The 17,437-nt window shown below is 40.0% G+C and overlaps 1 protein-coding gene across 1 annotated transcript in view; it reads right to left on the reverse strand.

Annotated features, from left to right (window-relative positions):
* Positions 1–17,437, reverse strand: part of LOC109927829 (angiopoietin-2-like) — a 220,454-nt gene that overhangs the window by 21,482 nt on the left and 181,535 nt on the right. The window contains exon 8 of the mRNA XM_048613114.1: positions 770–900. Within this exon, the coding sequence (XP_048469071.1) occupies positions 770–900 (131 nt within the window). The remainder of the gene's footprint in view (positions 1–769; positions 901–17,437) is intronic.

Raw genomic sequence — 17,437 nt, forward strand, 5'->3', positions numbered from 1 at the left:
TATGTTTTTGTCCCTGATTTACAGCATCTGCAGTTCTTTCAGTTTTTATTAAGCTGTATTTGGGGATGGGGAGGGCACATTTCCATGGAGTGGGATGGTGGCCTTTCTATTTTGAGCATCACCAAATTTTCAAATGTCTCTTTTTTTTGTTATTATCTGACTCAATTTCCCTATTACCATCTCCTTTCGTGTAACATTGGCAGCCTTCTCTCTTTAAAAAAGACAGATGTAATATACTCAGTAATGTGACTTTAACCATTTGTACATTCAGTTAGTTACCGGGCATAAATTTGCAGCAGAACGTCTCAATATCAGAGAGAGTTAATAAGGGATTTTGTGGAAAATGGGGCCATCATTTCATATTGAAAGACAACTGCTGGGTTGCAGTAACACTGCCTCTATTAGAAAATAATGCAGGAAGTCTTAAGTCTTGGCTTAAGTTGTACCAAATCTGGATAACAGTTTCTTGGCAAGAGTTGTCAATACAAATCAAACTTATCCATTCACTGGTAAAAGATATTTTTCATCTTGATTAGCATAAAACACAGAAATCGAAAAATGCTTTGCCACGATCATTATGGAGGGAAGAGAAAATGTTTCTTATTTCTCCACTGATTTTGCTTTCTGGTTTCTGGATGTTGCTACAGAAGTATTCCTAGTCTCTTCTGCTTTCTAACGAGAGGTCACACTGATGATACTGTACTGTTTTGAATGCAGTTTCCCAGTACAAACAACAGATAGCTTGGAAAATGAACTTCTTCTGTCTTACCTCCAGATGCCATCTGGGAGCATTTACAGCCACATTCATCATTGTCAGCATCCTTGGTGCTAAATTTTGTACCAGAGGGGCTGAGGCTGCTGGTTCTCCCGGCTGTTCCACTGTAACCCTTTATGTGGAGCCTATGAGATAAACAGAAAAAAATTGAAACAATGCATCCTATTGCCAGACTTTTCCTCAGCTCAACAAAACAAGCTTCTCTTGGCATTTGCTGTTAAATAACTGAAGTAAACAGCGATTTATTAATATGACCTAGCCAAAATAAATTTGCAATTTATGCATATTTAACATCTCTGCGACTGCAATTAATTAATAATTGCCCCAGATTTCGCTGCAATAATCATGGCACCTGAATAACGCACAGCGTTACTAATGTGAAAATTTTCCATAATGAATTGTGAATTACCATCAGTAGCTGTTTGATATGTGTTGATTTGGTGTTTCACACTTATCCACCTTGTGATTTTCTTTATTTGCACATTAATTACTCACTATATTTATAGAAAATCAAGTCTAATAACTAGAGCAAGCACTGTTTTGATCAAGGTGAGAAGTGTTAATGATTAACAATCAACATCTCTGGGCCAGAAAATGAATAATTTGCACTTCTAACCAGATGTTAGTTTATTTTTGTTTTCAACATGATACTTGATGTAGTACAAGCTGTTTTATCTGTAAAGCTATTTCATACATGCTGCAGCAGACTGTGGACTATTCAAGCATTAGGCAGAGAACATCATGTTAATGATGAGGAGTCAAATATTTCAACCCTTCACTTGAATATAAATGTTTCACAAAAATATATCATACTTAACAAAAATGATACACTATGAAGATATATTTCTAAACAAATGGTGAAGGCTAGCTACAGTATCCTGCATATGGTTTCCATTAGACCAGTATTTATTATCTTTGGTCCAGACAGTTTAAATAACTGAATGAATATTCTTTGCATGGAAATATTGTTTGAATTAATTGTCTAAATTCTGCTAAAGTGTGCCCTGTTAGATAGAATCATATTATCCCTACAGTGTGGAAGCAGGCTATTTGGCCCATCAAGTCCACACTGACATTCTGAAGGGCTTCCTACCCAACCACACCACCTGCCCCACCCAATCCCTGTAACCTTGCATTTCCCATCACTAATCCACCTCGCCTGCACATCTTTGGGCTGTGGGAGAAACCAGAGAACCTGGAGGAAACCCACACAGACACGAGGAGAATATGCAAACTCTACATAGACAGTCACCCGACATTGGAATTGAACCCACGTCCCTGGCGCTGTGAGGCAGTAGTGCTAACAACCGAGCCATCATGCCGCCCTCATAGTTTCATGTATGTTTAGTTTTTCATTTATTTTCCAAGTGGATGTAGAATCAAAAGCAATAAGGCATTGGAGACCAACAGCATATCTTCTTAACCAATGATACAAAAAGAATTAGTTAAGGAAATAAGAAACAGCTGAGAAATGAATTCATTTTAGTATTGAGGAAAATTCGGGGGTAGCAATTGGCCTAGTAGTATTTTCGCAGACTATTAATCCAGAGAGAGAGTGAGTGAGTAAATATGTTTGTGTGTGTGTGTGTGTGTGTGTTTGTGTGTGGAATTAAGGCAGACATAGATTAACTCACATTGTAGCTGACTTGATAATCAGTCTATCACTTGTTTGAGGGATAGGTTTGCCTGTAACAAACATGTTATATTTAGTTTATTCAAATGATTGGTGAAAGCCTCTTTTGTTTTAGTTAACAGTAATAACAAAGGAAAAATAATCATTTTTGATGATTGAATAAGGCATATACACTTTTGGTACAGCTGTGGAGTTGTCCAGTGTACTCTTCTGCCAGAGTCATAATATTCTCCAAAAGGATTTAATGATCTCAGTGGGGAGGATTTCCTCTTTCTCAATGCTACTTTTAATCTGGTTTCAAAAGACAGGAATCTACAGACATCAGCTGCTTGAAACAGGGTAAACAGTCAATCAATCTGAAATATTCTTACAAATAGAACTAAAAGCACTAAATTCCTTCACTTACCATCTAGGGAGTATAATAAACAATAAAAAAGTATTCAAATAGAAGCAAAACATAATTTTTTTTTCTAAATACAATATTTTGGTGTTATAATGGAGAAATTTGATATTCCACAAATATGTTATCCTTTCAAGGCTGCTGCAGGTGATTGGTAATAATTCTGATGTTAGTGTGCTGTTAAAAGAAAGCAAGTTATATCTCTTTCAATAATTTGTGACTTCTTCAATGTTTTCAGAGTCAGATATATGAATTAGGTGCAAGTTTCTCTCATTCTATAAATTGATCATTCGTTACATTTTGGAGGTTGTGATGTCAACAGCATTTCCTCCAGAGAAAGTTGGACTCGCTGTAAACCATTCCTGAATTGTCACGTTATTCTGCACACATGTGGACTCCAGAAATATCTATCAGTTTCAGTTGTGCACAATGATCGTGTTGCTGTCATAATCACTAGAAAATCTGGACATTTAAGACGGGATGGAAGGTATCTAGCATGCTCAAGAAAAAATAGAACAAAAGGAAAGAGGGTGATGTGCTTCTAAATGAAAGAGACTTCCAAAAGGTTAAGCAAAATCATGGCACATGAGAAGTTAACCAAGGTATTATTTTTGTGCTTTTAAAAATTCATAGCAAGAAAATACTGGTGTCCATCATAGCTGAAGAGGAAAATCATCCACTTACGGTGAAATAAGCAATGTGTATCCAAATCAATTGCTGAAATTTAATGGGGAATTTATGCCAAGCTAATACAAATTGTGAATGCCCAAGTGATTTTCAAATGAGTAAATTACTGCATGATTGCTTCATGACCCAATGCCTCAGAGACACAGAAATGAAAAGATATCATGGCTTGGTAATTGTAAGTGAATTAAAAAACATTAAACAGGGAATGACTATGGAAACTAATATTTATACAGTACATTTAAGTTAGAGAAATACCATGAGGCTCTTAGCAGTTAGTTCAACATAACTTAATAGCATCAGTTGAGACCAAATGAATTCCCTTTAAAAGCAAACCACTGAGTATCTAGAATGATGAAACATGGTCCTAAATGGATCAACAGTATGCTCTGTAAAGGAATAAAACATGGCCTAAACATTTTGTCACAATGCTGCACTGAAAAGCTCAACATTAGAATAATGGAATTTGAATGTAAAGTTTAGAAGAAGGTAAGACATCACTTGAAGACTAGGAGGAAATTACGGGGCCAATGTTAGGTTCAGGAGGGGAAAAGATATTCCCCAGGAAATGGCATTGGTAACTCTATTGTTCTTGTTCAGGTTAATGATTCAAGTAAGGAAAGCCATCAAACGATAGATGAGCTCAGGAAGGAGTTAGTGTTTGATTTGTACAGTCAGCCAAAGGCCTGTCAAATGAAGTTGATCAACCTAAGTGTTCAGAACAGCAGCCAGGTTGATTTTAATCAACTTTTATGTAAATTTTGTTCACATAGCACCACTTCAAAGCTGTGCTTTACAGATTACATAGACTTCCCATGAGTTGACAGCACCACAGGATAATAATGCGTGAACATCCCACATGGGTTTCTCCATTGATAGCATGAAGAAAGCAGTGCTGTATGAATGAGCTTTGAACCCGTAATTTTTAATATATCCAATTACTGAGAAAGCAGCAACCAAAACAAAAGATGCAGAAATAAGTTGCTAAGCCATTAAGTCATCCTTGAAGGATATGATACGGAATATGTACAGTACCCTGTAGCAGAATGAACTTAATGTGAGGTAATCTACTTTGTGTCCACGATAGATCAATATAGTCTCTAAATGACAAAAGCTGGGAGCGGGTAGATTTAGAGACTTGCATGAAATCATTAAAAGCTAGTAGGCAAGCACAAAATTAATTTACAAGGCTACCGGAGTGTTGGTCTTTACCTCTAGAGGACTGGATTGCAAAGAAATGATAGCCTAGTCATATAAAACTAGTCAGACTACATCTAAATTACTGTGTTTACTTCTAGGAACACAAATATATCATAGTCTTTAATGGGGCACAATGCAGATCACCAGAATGATCGAAAATGATCCCAGGAACGATACTCAATGCCCCCGAAGAAAATTCAGACCCAAACTGACCGCCTATAAAAAAGGCCCTGGCCACCACCCACTGGAAGAGATGAGAGGTCTGACTTGCACTTCTCAGTAAGAGGCAATCCTGTTGTTGAGATCTGCCAGGGCAACCTGATTGTTTTAACAGTCCCATAACAAAATGTTGCATTCTGCTGGGACTTCAAACATTCCCCGGAAATAGGAAACCATCAGCACTGGCCTCCAGGGTGTGGGATGGAAAGGGATCAGAGAAGATAGGGAGGCACGCGTGGGATGGGAGGCTGGAATTCAAGGATTTTTGGAAGCACAATGTGTAAGGCAGGAGGGATTGTGAATTGGTAAGGGAAATGCCCTTGAGATGCTGAGGGACACATCACCAAAGCAGGTGAGAAAATGGCTTTGGTGGCCAATGTATCACAGAAAGAGAGATGGACGTAGGCCATTAAATAGGCAATAATTGGTTTCTTAAGGGCCTCACTAGAACTAAGGCTGTGAGGCCTATTGGGCACCATATTTATCCCTTAATACTATAGGGACAAGATTCAGGTCGGTGATTGGGGAAGAGGTGGGCTTGCCAGCAAAATATTTCATGTGCTCCCCCACAACAGGGAACTATGAAATCCAGCATCACCTTGTTATTCAAAGTGCACTTCAAATTCGGTACCCTCTTTCCTGAAAAAGCTCTTGAAATAGCAGGTCCATTGACAATTCCCAAACAGAAATTGGTGGATTTTTATTTCTCTCAGAACATATGGAACCAATGAAGCCAAAAGAGGATGCATATTGACATGATCTAACTAAATGACAGTACAGGCTCAGAAAACAAGCTGTGTGGTTAGACTACATCTGCAGTCAGAGCTGGAGCAGGCAGCCTGGGGTTGCTGGTAGCGAGAGCAGGAGCAGGCTGCAAGATGGTGAGAGAGCAGGCAGTCTGAGCCTGTGGCAGGGGATGGTCGAGCCCTTGTGAGGAGTGTGAGCCCAGCATGGCGAGGTGCTTGTGGACTGCGGTGTTAAACTTTTAACTGTGTTTCTTTGTTTTTCTACTTTTTAGAAAGAAGGACTGTAACGTTTAACTTTTTAACTTTGTTTTCCTTATTTTCTGCTTTGTAACTAAGATGCTGTACCTAGCCACCTTTCTACCTAAGATGGCACCAGAAGTGGTAAACTTTTCGCTGTACTCATGTAAGTACATATGACAATAAACCTAAGTAAAAACCAAAAGAACTGCGGATGCTGTAAATCAGGAACAAAAACAAAGTTGCTGGAAAAGCTCAGCAGGTCTGGCAGCAACTGTGAAGGAGAAAACAGAGTTAACGTTTCGGGTCCAGTGACCCTTCCTCAGAGCTTCCTGATGCTGCCAGACCTGCTGAGCTTTTCCAGCAACTTTGTTTTTGTTCCTGATTTACAGCATCCGCAGTTCTTTTGGTTTTTACTTAGGTTTATTGTCATATGTACTTACATGAGTACAGCGAAAAGTTTACCACTTCTGGTGCCATCTTAGGTAGAAAGGTGGCTAGGTACAGCATCTTAGTTACAAAGCAGAAAATAAGGAAAACAAAGTTAAAAAGTTAAACGTTACAGTCCTTCTTTCTAAAAAGTAGAAAAACAAAGAAACACAGTTAAAAGTTTAACACCGCAGTCCACAAGCACCTCGCCATGCTGGGCTCACACTCCTCACAAGGGCTCGACCATCCCCTGCCACAGGCTCAGACTGCCTGCTCTCTCACCATCTTGCAGCCTGCTCCTGCTCTCGCTACCAGCAACCCCAGGCTGCCTGCTCCAGCTCTGACTGCAGATGTAGTCTAACCACACAGCTTGTTTTCTGAGCCTGTACTGTCATTTAGTTAGATCATGTCAATATGCATCCTCTTTTGGCTTCATTGGTTCCATATGTTCTTAGAGAAATAAAAATCCACCAATTCCTGTTTGGGAATTGTCAATGGACCTGCTATTTCAAGAGCTTTTTCAGGAAAGAGGGTACCGAATTTGAAGTGCACTTTGAATAACGAGGTGATGCTGGATTTCATAGTTCCCTGTTGTGGGGGAGCACATGAAATATTTTGCTGGCAAGCCCACCTCTTCCCCAATCACCGACCTGAATCTTGTCCCTATAGTATTAAGGGATAAATATGGTGCCCAATAGGCCTCACAGCCTTAGTTCTAGTGAGGCCCGTAAGAAACCAATTATTGCCTATTTAATGGCCTACATCCACCTCTCTTTCTGTGACACATTGGCCATGAGTGCAGTGGGCTGATGATCCTTGGGTTATTGGAACTGGATTAGGATATCTGGGTGCAAATCAGGGATATAGAATCATTGAATCCCTACAGTGAAGAAGCAGATCATTCAGCCTAGTGAGTCCACATCAACCCTGCGAAGAGCATCTCATCCACACCCAATCCCTACCCAATAACCCTGTATTTCCCATGGCTAATCCACCTAACCTACACATCCCTGGACACTATGGGCAATGTAGCATGGCCAATCCACCCTAGCCTGCAAATCTTTGGACTGTGGGAGGAAGCCAAAGCACCTGGAGTAAATCCATGCATGTCGAACACCACACAAACAGTTGCCCGAGGGTGGAATTGAACCCAGGTCCCTGGTGCTGTGAGGTAACAGTGCTAACCACTGAGCCACTCTGCTGTCTTATGTGGTGTTGGACATGTGATGGTGGAATCAGGGATACTGTGGGGAAAATTGGTGGGGTTGCCCAACACTGACAGATGCCCAGGATCCAAGAAGCAGATGAAAAGGCATGTAACTCCCTGATTTACTAAGTCCTTGCCACAATGGAGCTATGTTGTTCCTTAATCTCAAAACATCCAGCGGACAAAGCTGGAATTGTTGGTGATATTAAGAGTCACGATCGCATTATCACAAAGTATCAATGTATTTGCTTTGACTAAATTAGTTCCTTCCCACCTTCCTACTTCAGATAAAGACAGAACTGAGTGGTTTGGGGAGCAACATGACTTTCAAATCTTTTAATCCCCTACCTGAGCAAACCTGCCTCTTTTGTATTTAAAATCTCTTCCCCTCCCACTGTACCACTAAAGTAATATTCTTCTGAATTGTCCAAACCCCTTTCTCTTCTCTTAATGATAAAATAACATTTGCACACCGCTTTGTTCTTTTAACTTTAGAATTACTGACCTATCAGAATGTCTGAAAGACAGTAAATTATTGCTTTTAGACAGACTCTAATCTAATGACAAATCATCTTTCTCCAAATGGGTCCAAATTATTTTTGTCCTACTTGTCCATATTATGCACTACCACACAACAAATTGTGTATATTAATTTATCATGTGAAAAAACATGTTGAATAGATATAATGTATCACCAACTGGGAAACAGATGCAACATTTATCGCCATTTCCATAGACATATTTATGAACACACCAATAATGATGCTACCAGAGTGATGTGAAGGGGTTTGCAACTTGCTTTTGAACAGGCTTAAATGTAATGTCCCTATTTCTACTCTTATTTTATGTTTTTGCTCAAAGTAAAATTGGAGCGCTCACTAAAACCCACAATGCTACAATACTGAATGAACATTGAGGCAACTCAAGTTTGAATCCAACTTGTAATTCTAGGATTTATCATTTACCCTTAATATGAGTGAATATCGGATATCGGTGAAGCATCAGGCCTGATGGTATATTTGAAGATAACCAAAGACTTTACTATTTTATCTTAGAACTGAAAAGATCTAGAGGGCGAAGAGGAACCCACTCCATTGTCCAAACCAGGCTGAAAAGCCTATTTCTATGCTGTGATAATTCTGTGACTATGACTCTATGACTATAAACCATTACTCAATACAAAGATAAAATAGTCGACTTGAGAATAGACTGTCCCTTCTTTCAGCTCATGAAGTGCAAGGGAAGGATTGAAAAGAGAACAATCAGGCAAGGAATGTGTTTAAAGGCTTCAACTGTAGATAGGGCAACATAGATTCGGAAAATAAATGAAAAATAATTTAAATGAAATCAAACATGCCTGTATATTCTCTTGTCAATGCAAATTCATAAAATCTAATTGCTTTCACAAATCACTACAACAGATATCATTGTTACAGACTCATAGTGAACAATGCACAACTTTCAATCATTGTTATACACTTCTACTTCAACAGTGCCAGAGTATTAGGGAGTGAAGTATGTTTATAACTGAGATAGTGAGTCTGTGATTTTGGCCAAAAGGAAGGGATTTACAGACACTGGTGAGACATTAAGTATATTAATCAAACCGAGGTCAAGAAACACCTTTTCTCCGTTGATTCATTCATGGGATCTAGATCTCACTGCTCTGGCCACTAATTATTGCTTATACATAACTGCCTTTGAGAAATTTGAGAGTCACCATCTAGATGCAATGGATTAATAGTCCATTTCAGAGAGTAGTTAAGAATCAATTGTTAACACAAAAACAAAATATTGCAGATAGTGGAAGTCTCCAAGAAAATCAGAATATGTTGGAAGTACACAGCAGGTCTGGCAGCATATGCAGTGAGAAACTGAGTTAATAATTCACCACTGTGACTCAAAACCAAAATCTAATTATTAGTCATGTTGATGTGGCACTGGGGTTATCTATATATTTCAGAACAGGTAAGGACAGCAGATTTCCTCCCTAAAATGGCATCCCTGAAAGTGAATCAGATGCATCTTTGTTTAAAACAAAGAACAATAATCCAATAGTTTTACAATTACCATTATTGATAGTAGGTTTTTAATTCCAGATTTGTTCGATGAATCAGCATTTAATTTCCCAGTTGTCATGGTGGGAACTGCACATTCCAAAGCATTGCTAGTCCAGTAAGATAACATTATGCTATCATTCATAACTTCTTTCCAAACAAAAGTCTGATGAAAAATTAGACAGAGGATTACAAGTAAGTCAGGGAAAAGCAAACTCAAAGAATCAAAACCAAAATCAGTACCTTCAGGGAAATTAGAAAAAAGTTCTGTAGTGAGCAAATATTTAATTACTTTGGCAAAAAAACAAATAGTGACTTCCCTGATATTATCTAACATGAATTTTTTTTGCATTACCTGGGTAGTATAACTACATCATGGAATTTCTTACCACAACACAATTATAACTATTGGTACCAGATAAAAAAATCAAGAATGGTCACTAGATAAAACTGATGATTATCACCTCACATCTGTTAATCCTACAATTTGGATCTCACTATACATCAAAGCAGACACAAAGACTGAATTAAACAATCCTTGAATTAGATGGAATTTATCATAACGACTGATCTTTACAGCAATTTCAAGGTTATCTCAAGTATATTGCATGTGATGTCCTTAATGAGATTTCTGCTTTGTAGATTACTGATTTGCAATCATTCCCACGAAACTTTCATTGTCTATTTAATTTCAACAATTGCATGTCCTGACTTTTATAAATCCCCGACCCAAAAAAATTGCATAAAAGTGAAAAGCTATGCTCTGGTCTCCACCTGGTGATAAGTAAGTACAACACAAAATATTTATTCAGACCCTGCTGAGTGCACTATTGGAGCATATCAGAAACACATTGGTTAACTAAGCTCTAACAAATTAATTGCAACCAACTCTTCAAGTGTATTTAAATAGAGGTTGAGGAGTGCATTTTTGTAATAATTTATCTGATCTTCCTCTCAGGCAAGGTCATCAGCTAGTTCTCTATCTCTGAAAATCAGCATCTCCTGGTGGCATTGTTGGCTATTGGGATGATGCTGCTCGATGAAGCATAGTTTAACACAAGAGATTTTTAGATTGAGAAATGGTTTCCAGTGCCTTTGTTTCTTTTGAAAATTAGCATATCTGTTCTTCTGAATTCCACGCTAGACCAGTTGAAGATTTCATTCCCTACACCTTAATTGTTAAACCAAATTGTATAAAGCCAACAGGGAAATGTTTTCCAGGGCTCCTAACAACTTTTATAACATCACAAGTTTTGAACTATAAATCAGACTCAGAAAAATGCCAAGATAAATTTAAAATGGTACTCTAAATGTAATCTACAATCTACCTCCACAATAAGTCACGTTGATAACTTAAATTTTAGTTTTGTTTCACACAGGTTGATATTCTGTTTGAGAAATACAGGAGCAAAGGGCAAAAGGGAACAAACCGAAAATATGTTCCGACATATGTTCTATTGGTTTATATTACTTGGCTTACACATACATGGCATTGGCCAAGGAGATTACTATATTTTGGAACAGTGTTTTGACAATAAGCTGAAAGTTGAAACCCAGAGCTGCTCAAAACCATGGGAAAGTTGACCAAGTAATCTGAAAAACCCACAGCAGATTCCACACGACTTTTTGTTCCCAATGTTTCTTTGTTGCGCTCTTTGAAAATCTGCTGCTTGACATTTTGACAAACACCCTGAGTGCAGCACTTCAAGATTTATAGTTGGCTCTGTTAGTAAAATTTAAACAGCATGATTCACAATGATAAAGACCAGCATCACTTGGGAGTACCCAAGTACACTCCTGCTGAGGGTCTATGGAGCTCAGCTCTCGCAGCCTCAAAATGTTGCACAGAAATTTTTTAATACCTTATGGGTGACATAACTGCCCTAGCTAGAACACAAGCATGATAAGTTACCATATATTTGCCTCACTGGGTAATGGGGCTGTTTATTAATTCAACAAGCAACAATTCCTATAATTAATACTTACCACCAACAGTCTAGAAACAATTGAAATGTATTAACTGCTGACAGGGACTTCAGCAAACACATCAATATATGGGCTGTATTTTCTTGCCTCAGTTACCTATCATTCTGGCATTTTTCAGCTGGTGTGTCCTCTATATCTCTTGAATTTAGAAACAGAAAGCGCTTATAATGCAAATAAGCAATGAAAGAGGAAAATCAGGCCATGTATCATTGTACTGATTATAATAATTGCATTTAGACAGAGAGAAGGTAGGCAATTCATTGAGCAGGATTGGTCTGTCCAAGCAAATGTCTTTGGGGTTTTTTTTGTGAGCTCCAGAAAATCAAATCAGAATCATCATACCCATATTATTTCTGAAGATTACATTTTTGCATCTTATTCGAAAGTTACATCGATGATGGTCCTGGAGATGAAGCCCTAAATGGATTTTGAAATAACTCCATGAAGGCCTGTATCTCGTCACCAAGTCACCCTTTATTTACACATGCAGAGTAACACTGACCCAGCTAGCACAGAGCCCGCTCCGAGGGTGAGATCCTGGCAGATATTGTTCCAATCAGTACATCCCTCCCTTTCTAAGTGCTGGGACGTAGGTTCGTTCCTTTTCCTGGAGCTTCTCCTGGCACATTTTCGCACCAGGTCCGGTTCCTCCGACTCATCCTTGGATATGGGCGATGTGTACCAGCCCATAGCCTGCCTCGTCTTCAGATGGTAACGGCATCAACGCTGCGACATTTGCTGTGTCCATCTCATCCTCAGAGGTTTCTTCAATGCTCGGTGGAAGGGAAGAACCCACTGGCTCTGACAGCCTTGTCGGATGTAATGAGGGGCCGGGTATGTTTTGCTCCTGCTCCGTTTGTGAGATTGCAGCTTTCATGTGGCCCACGTGCTTGTTCAGAGTGCTTCTCCTACCCAAACTTTGTACACCCCTTACCCACGTAGGGCTGTTCCGTGGTTTTGACACCGAACATTGTCCCCTGAATTAAACTGCCTCCCTCACTTAGAGGAATCATGTCCGACATTAGCATTCCTGATGCCATTTCGCCCTCTCCCCTGAGCTCCAGAAGACCAGGTTTAATCTGGTGCACAGTCTTCTTCCCATTAGCAACTTTGCTGGAGCTATCATTATGGTTGTGTGAACAGTAGTCCTATATTCAAGCAGGAACTTGGAAGTTTGGTAACCGAGTCTAGCTTTTACCCAGTAATTCCCATAAATGTAGGGGAGCTGATGGCAGTAATTTTCGTCCTTGTAGGCACTCTGGACACTGCCCTACCAATTCAGCTATGTCAGCATCCAATCCTGAACACCAAACATAACTTCATACCAACATCTTCATTTTGGAAACCTATGAATGGTGGAGTTCAGCTGGCATCTGGCAGTGACCTTTGCTCAGGTCAGTCATTCTTGCTCCTCATAATAACATGCTGTTTTCTGCTGTGATTTGGTGCACCAAGTCCAGAAGGGTTTCAATTCTGGTTGTGATGTCCTTTTTGTTTCCCACATCACACCAGGTCAGGATCATTTTGTGTCCAGTCTGATATTGTCAGTGGTGACCGGAAGGATGTCCAGGAAGATTAAAACCAAAACGGATTCTTCCATTGGCGGCACCACCGGTGGTGTATCCACCAGTGGAAGGCAGCTCAAAGCCTCCGCATTTGCCACTTCTGCTCCAGCCAGTGTTCCAACTTGTAATAGTACGCACTCAGACTAAGAGCCCACCGCTGACTTCGACCTGAAGCTATGGGCGGCACAACCCTGTCTTCTTTAAGTAGCCCTAGCAGGGCTTTATGGTCCGCTACTTTCACAAATTAACATCTGCTAAGGTATTGGTGGAATTTTCTCACACCAAAGATGATTGCTAAACCTTCCTTGTCTATTTGGTTGTATCTTCGTTTGGCATCAACCAAAGTCCGGGTGCAAACACTATTGGGTATTCCTTTCCGCTGGGCCACCAGTGAGCCAACAGTACCCCGATACTGTATGGAAAGTCATTGCTTTAGATGACAATAGCTCCTTCTTCACTTCCCTAAAGGCTTCATCCTGGCTATGAGACCATTTCCAACGCTTTTTCAATAGCAAATGTAAGGGTGCCAAGATGGAGGTCAAGCTATGTGTAAATTTTCCGTAATAATTCACCAAACCAAGGAAAGATACACACTCCAGAAAAGACAGAGGAGCCGAGCACCTTTGATTGCCATCACTTTATCTTCCAATGGGTGTAACCTGGTCTTGTTGACTCTGTAGCCCAAATAGATCACTTGGGGTGCCTGGAACACACATTTTTCCCTCTTAAAGCGTACACCTGCCTTGGAGAAATGTTTAAGCACTATTTCCAAGTTCTTGTAATACTCTTTATTGGTCTTCCCAGTTAATTGCATGTCATCCAGGTAAATGGCGACCTGGGGTATACCTTGTAAAATGTTCTCCATCATCCACTGGAAAATGGCACAGGTTAATGATACCCAAAAAAGGCAGCCTTATGTTTCGGTTAAAAAAAGCCCTTATGGGTATTAATTGTAGCGTATGTCTGGGAATCGTCATCTAATTGTAAATGCAGGTATGCATGGATCCTGTCCAGCTTCATGAAGAACAGCACCACACCCTCCCCACCTCCCCCCACCCACTGCCAGCTTTGCGTGTAAGTCCTCTAGGCGAGGGATTGGATATTTATCCAGCTGTGAAAAGCGGTTCACCATTTGTTTGAAATCCACACAAAGGTGAACCAACCCATTGGGCTTTACACTTGGGTACACCTGGTGCTGCCCATTCCGCAAACTGGACTGGTTTGATAATTCCTTCGCTTTCCAGACTTCTGATTCTGCCTCTATTTTTACGCACAAGGCAATTGGCAGTGGGCAGGCCTTTCAGAAATGTTGAATTACTTTTTGGTCAGCATGCAAGGTGGCCTTGACCCCTTTGACAGTCCCTAGACCTCCCTGAAAAACTTCTAGGCATTTAATTGAGACTTCACTCATACAGCAATTTTCTAATCGAAAAATGTTGAGTCAATCACGTTGAATCTTTCTCAACCAATTTCATCCCATCATATTTGAGCCCAAATCTTTTACCACATCAATGGTAACTGAACTAGCTGCTTCTCATAAGAGACCGGAACTTAAGTTGTACCCTTAATCTGTAGGGGTTCCCCGGTACAGGTTCTCAGCCTAGCCAAGGTCTTAGGCAAACGTAAGGGCTGGAGTCACCCCTTAACCATCACCCTCTGCTTTCAGTCAACCAATTGTGAATCCAATTTGCCAAATTTCCTTGGATACCATGGGCTCTGATCTTTGCTATCAGTCTCCCATGTGGGACCTTATCAAAAGCCTTGCTGAAGTCCGAGTCTCTGGCTACAGAGAAACATTGTAACATAAAAAACAGAAACAAGAGTAGGCTGTTTAGTTCTTCAAACCTGCTCCATCATTCAACATGATCCAACCCTATACCTTGTTCCTGCTGTCACCTTATATCTTTATAGCCCTTTATCCCGAAGAACTATATCTATCTCCTTCTTGAAATCTATCAATGTTTTGGCATCAACCATTTTCTGTGGTTTATTTCTGTCCACAGGCTCACCATTGTCTCAAAGTGAAAAAAATTTCTCCTCATTTTAATCTTAAAATAACCTTCCCATAATCTTGAACCATGACCTCTGGTTCTGGACTTCGCAGACATCAGGAACATGCTTTTTGCATTTAGTCTGTCTACTCTTGTTAGAGTTTTATAGGTTTCTGTGAGCTCTCCACTCATTTTTGTAAACTCCAACCAATATAGTCCTATCTAATCTAGCCTGCCTTCATACATTAGTCCTGCCGTCCCAGGAATCAGTCTGCTAAATCTTTGGTACACTCTGTTTGCAACAATAACACCCTTCCTCAGATAAGGAGACCAAATCTAATCAAGCACTTCAATGCTATTTACCCACACCATCTCCATAATTCTGTCTGTAATTAGGATTCAGAATTTTACCTTAAATTTGTCTTACATGCAAAGACAGAGCTTCCACGGCTTCCTGAGATGAAGAATTGCTGAAGTTAAGCACTATTTGAGTAAAAGAAAAATTCTCCATATCTCAGATCTATGTGGAACCACTCCTCACCGCCAACTCCCCACCGTCCCCTCTTCCCCACTCCCCACCTTATTTTTGAATTGTGCCTGCTGGATCTAGATTCTCAGCCAGAGGAAACATTTTACCTGCATCTTCCCTGTAAGTATTTTATAATCCACATTGAAATCACCTCTCATTCTTTGAACCTAGAGAATACAAGCCTACTTTGCCCAAACTCTCTTCATAGGACAGTTCTACTGTCCAGGCACAAGTCTGGTGAACCAGTTAGAGTCATAGAGATCTATGGCATAGAAAAAACCCTTTGGCCCATCACATCCATGCTGGTCAAACACAATCTCTTCAATATTCTAATCCTGTTTTCCAGCACTTAGCCCAAATACTTCTTAAATATTGTGAGCATTTCTGCCTCTACTACTCTTGCAGCCAATGAGTTCCAGATTCCTACCATCCTTTGGGTGAAAAAGATTTTCCTCACATCTGCTCTAAACCTTCAGCTCCTCACCTTAAATCTACGGCCCCTGTTCATTGATTCCTCCACCAAGGGGAAATAGTTTCTTCTTGTCTACCTAATCTATACCTTTCATGCTTTTATACAATGATGTCCCCTCTCAATCTCTTCTGCTCTGAGGAAAATGACCCCAGCCTGTCCAATCTTTCTTAATAACTGAAACTCACCAGCCTAGGTTGCACACGACACCGCAGCTATAGCCTAACCAATGTGCCAGCTGCTCTTAAACTCTAAGCCTCAACTAATAAAGGCACTTATAGGGGGTCCTTGCATCATGAACGTCTGACTTATGAATACTCGTACTTACAAATGCAATCTTATCCGGGTTGTAAATTTAAAGACTGAACATAAAAACATTTCCTATGCTTATGAACGGCTCCTTTATACTGTCCTGCATTGTATTCCACCTTGTGTACAAATTGACTTGCAAACAGACTCAAGTATGGAACTTGTTCGCAATCCAAGGGCTGACCTAATCACTTCATTCAGTAGTCCTGTTACCTTAAGAGACCAGAGTGCATGCACATCACTGTCCCTTTGATCCTCAGTGCTTCTCAGGGTCCTAGCATTCAACATGTGTTCCCTTCCATTATTTGTCCTGCCCAAGTGCATTATTTCACATTTATCCAGTTTGAATTCCATTTGCCACTGATCGGCCTATATGACCAACCTAACTACATCCTTTTGTGTTCTGAGGCTACCCTGCTCACTAATTTTTGTATCATTGCCAAACTTACTGATCACACCTCTTAGATTAAGTCTAAATCATTTAGATAAACAATAAATAGCAAGGGTTGACCATTGACATCTTTGGGGCGCCATTATTCACAGACTTCCAGTCAGAAATACACCCCTTAACAATCATCCTCTGCTTCCATCAGTCAACCAATTGTGAATCCAATTTGCCAAATTTCCTTTGATTCCAAGGGCTCTGTCCTTTGCTATCAGTCTCCCATTCGAGACCCTATCAAAATCCTTGTTGAAGTCCAAGCAGGCAACATCAAAAAAATTGTCCTCATCCATACACCCGGTTACCACTTCAAAAATTCAATCAAACTGGTCAGGCATGACATTACTTTAACAAAACCATGCCGACTGTCTTGATTAATCCCTGCCTCTCCAAATGCAGATTTATTCTGTCCCTCAGTAGGAATTCTAATAGTTTCCCACCACCAAAGTTAGACTTCTTCCCTGGCTACAACACCTTTCCTGAGATAAGGAGACCTATAATGTACACATTACTCCAGGTATGGTTTAGACAAGCTCAAAAACAATTGAAACAGGACTTC

Source organism: Rhincodon typus, chromosome 27, assembly GCF_021869965.1.
Source record: "Rhincodon typus isolate 14 chromosome 27, sRhiTyp1.1, whole genome shotgun sequence".
Classification (NCBI taxonomy): Eukaryota; Metazoa; Chordata; class Chondrichthyes; order Orectolobiformes; family Rhincodontidae; genus Rhincodon; species Rhincodon typus.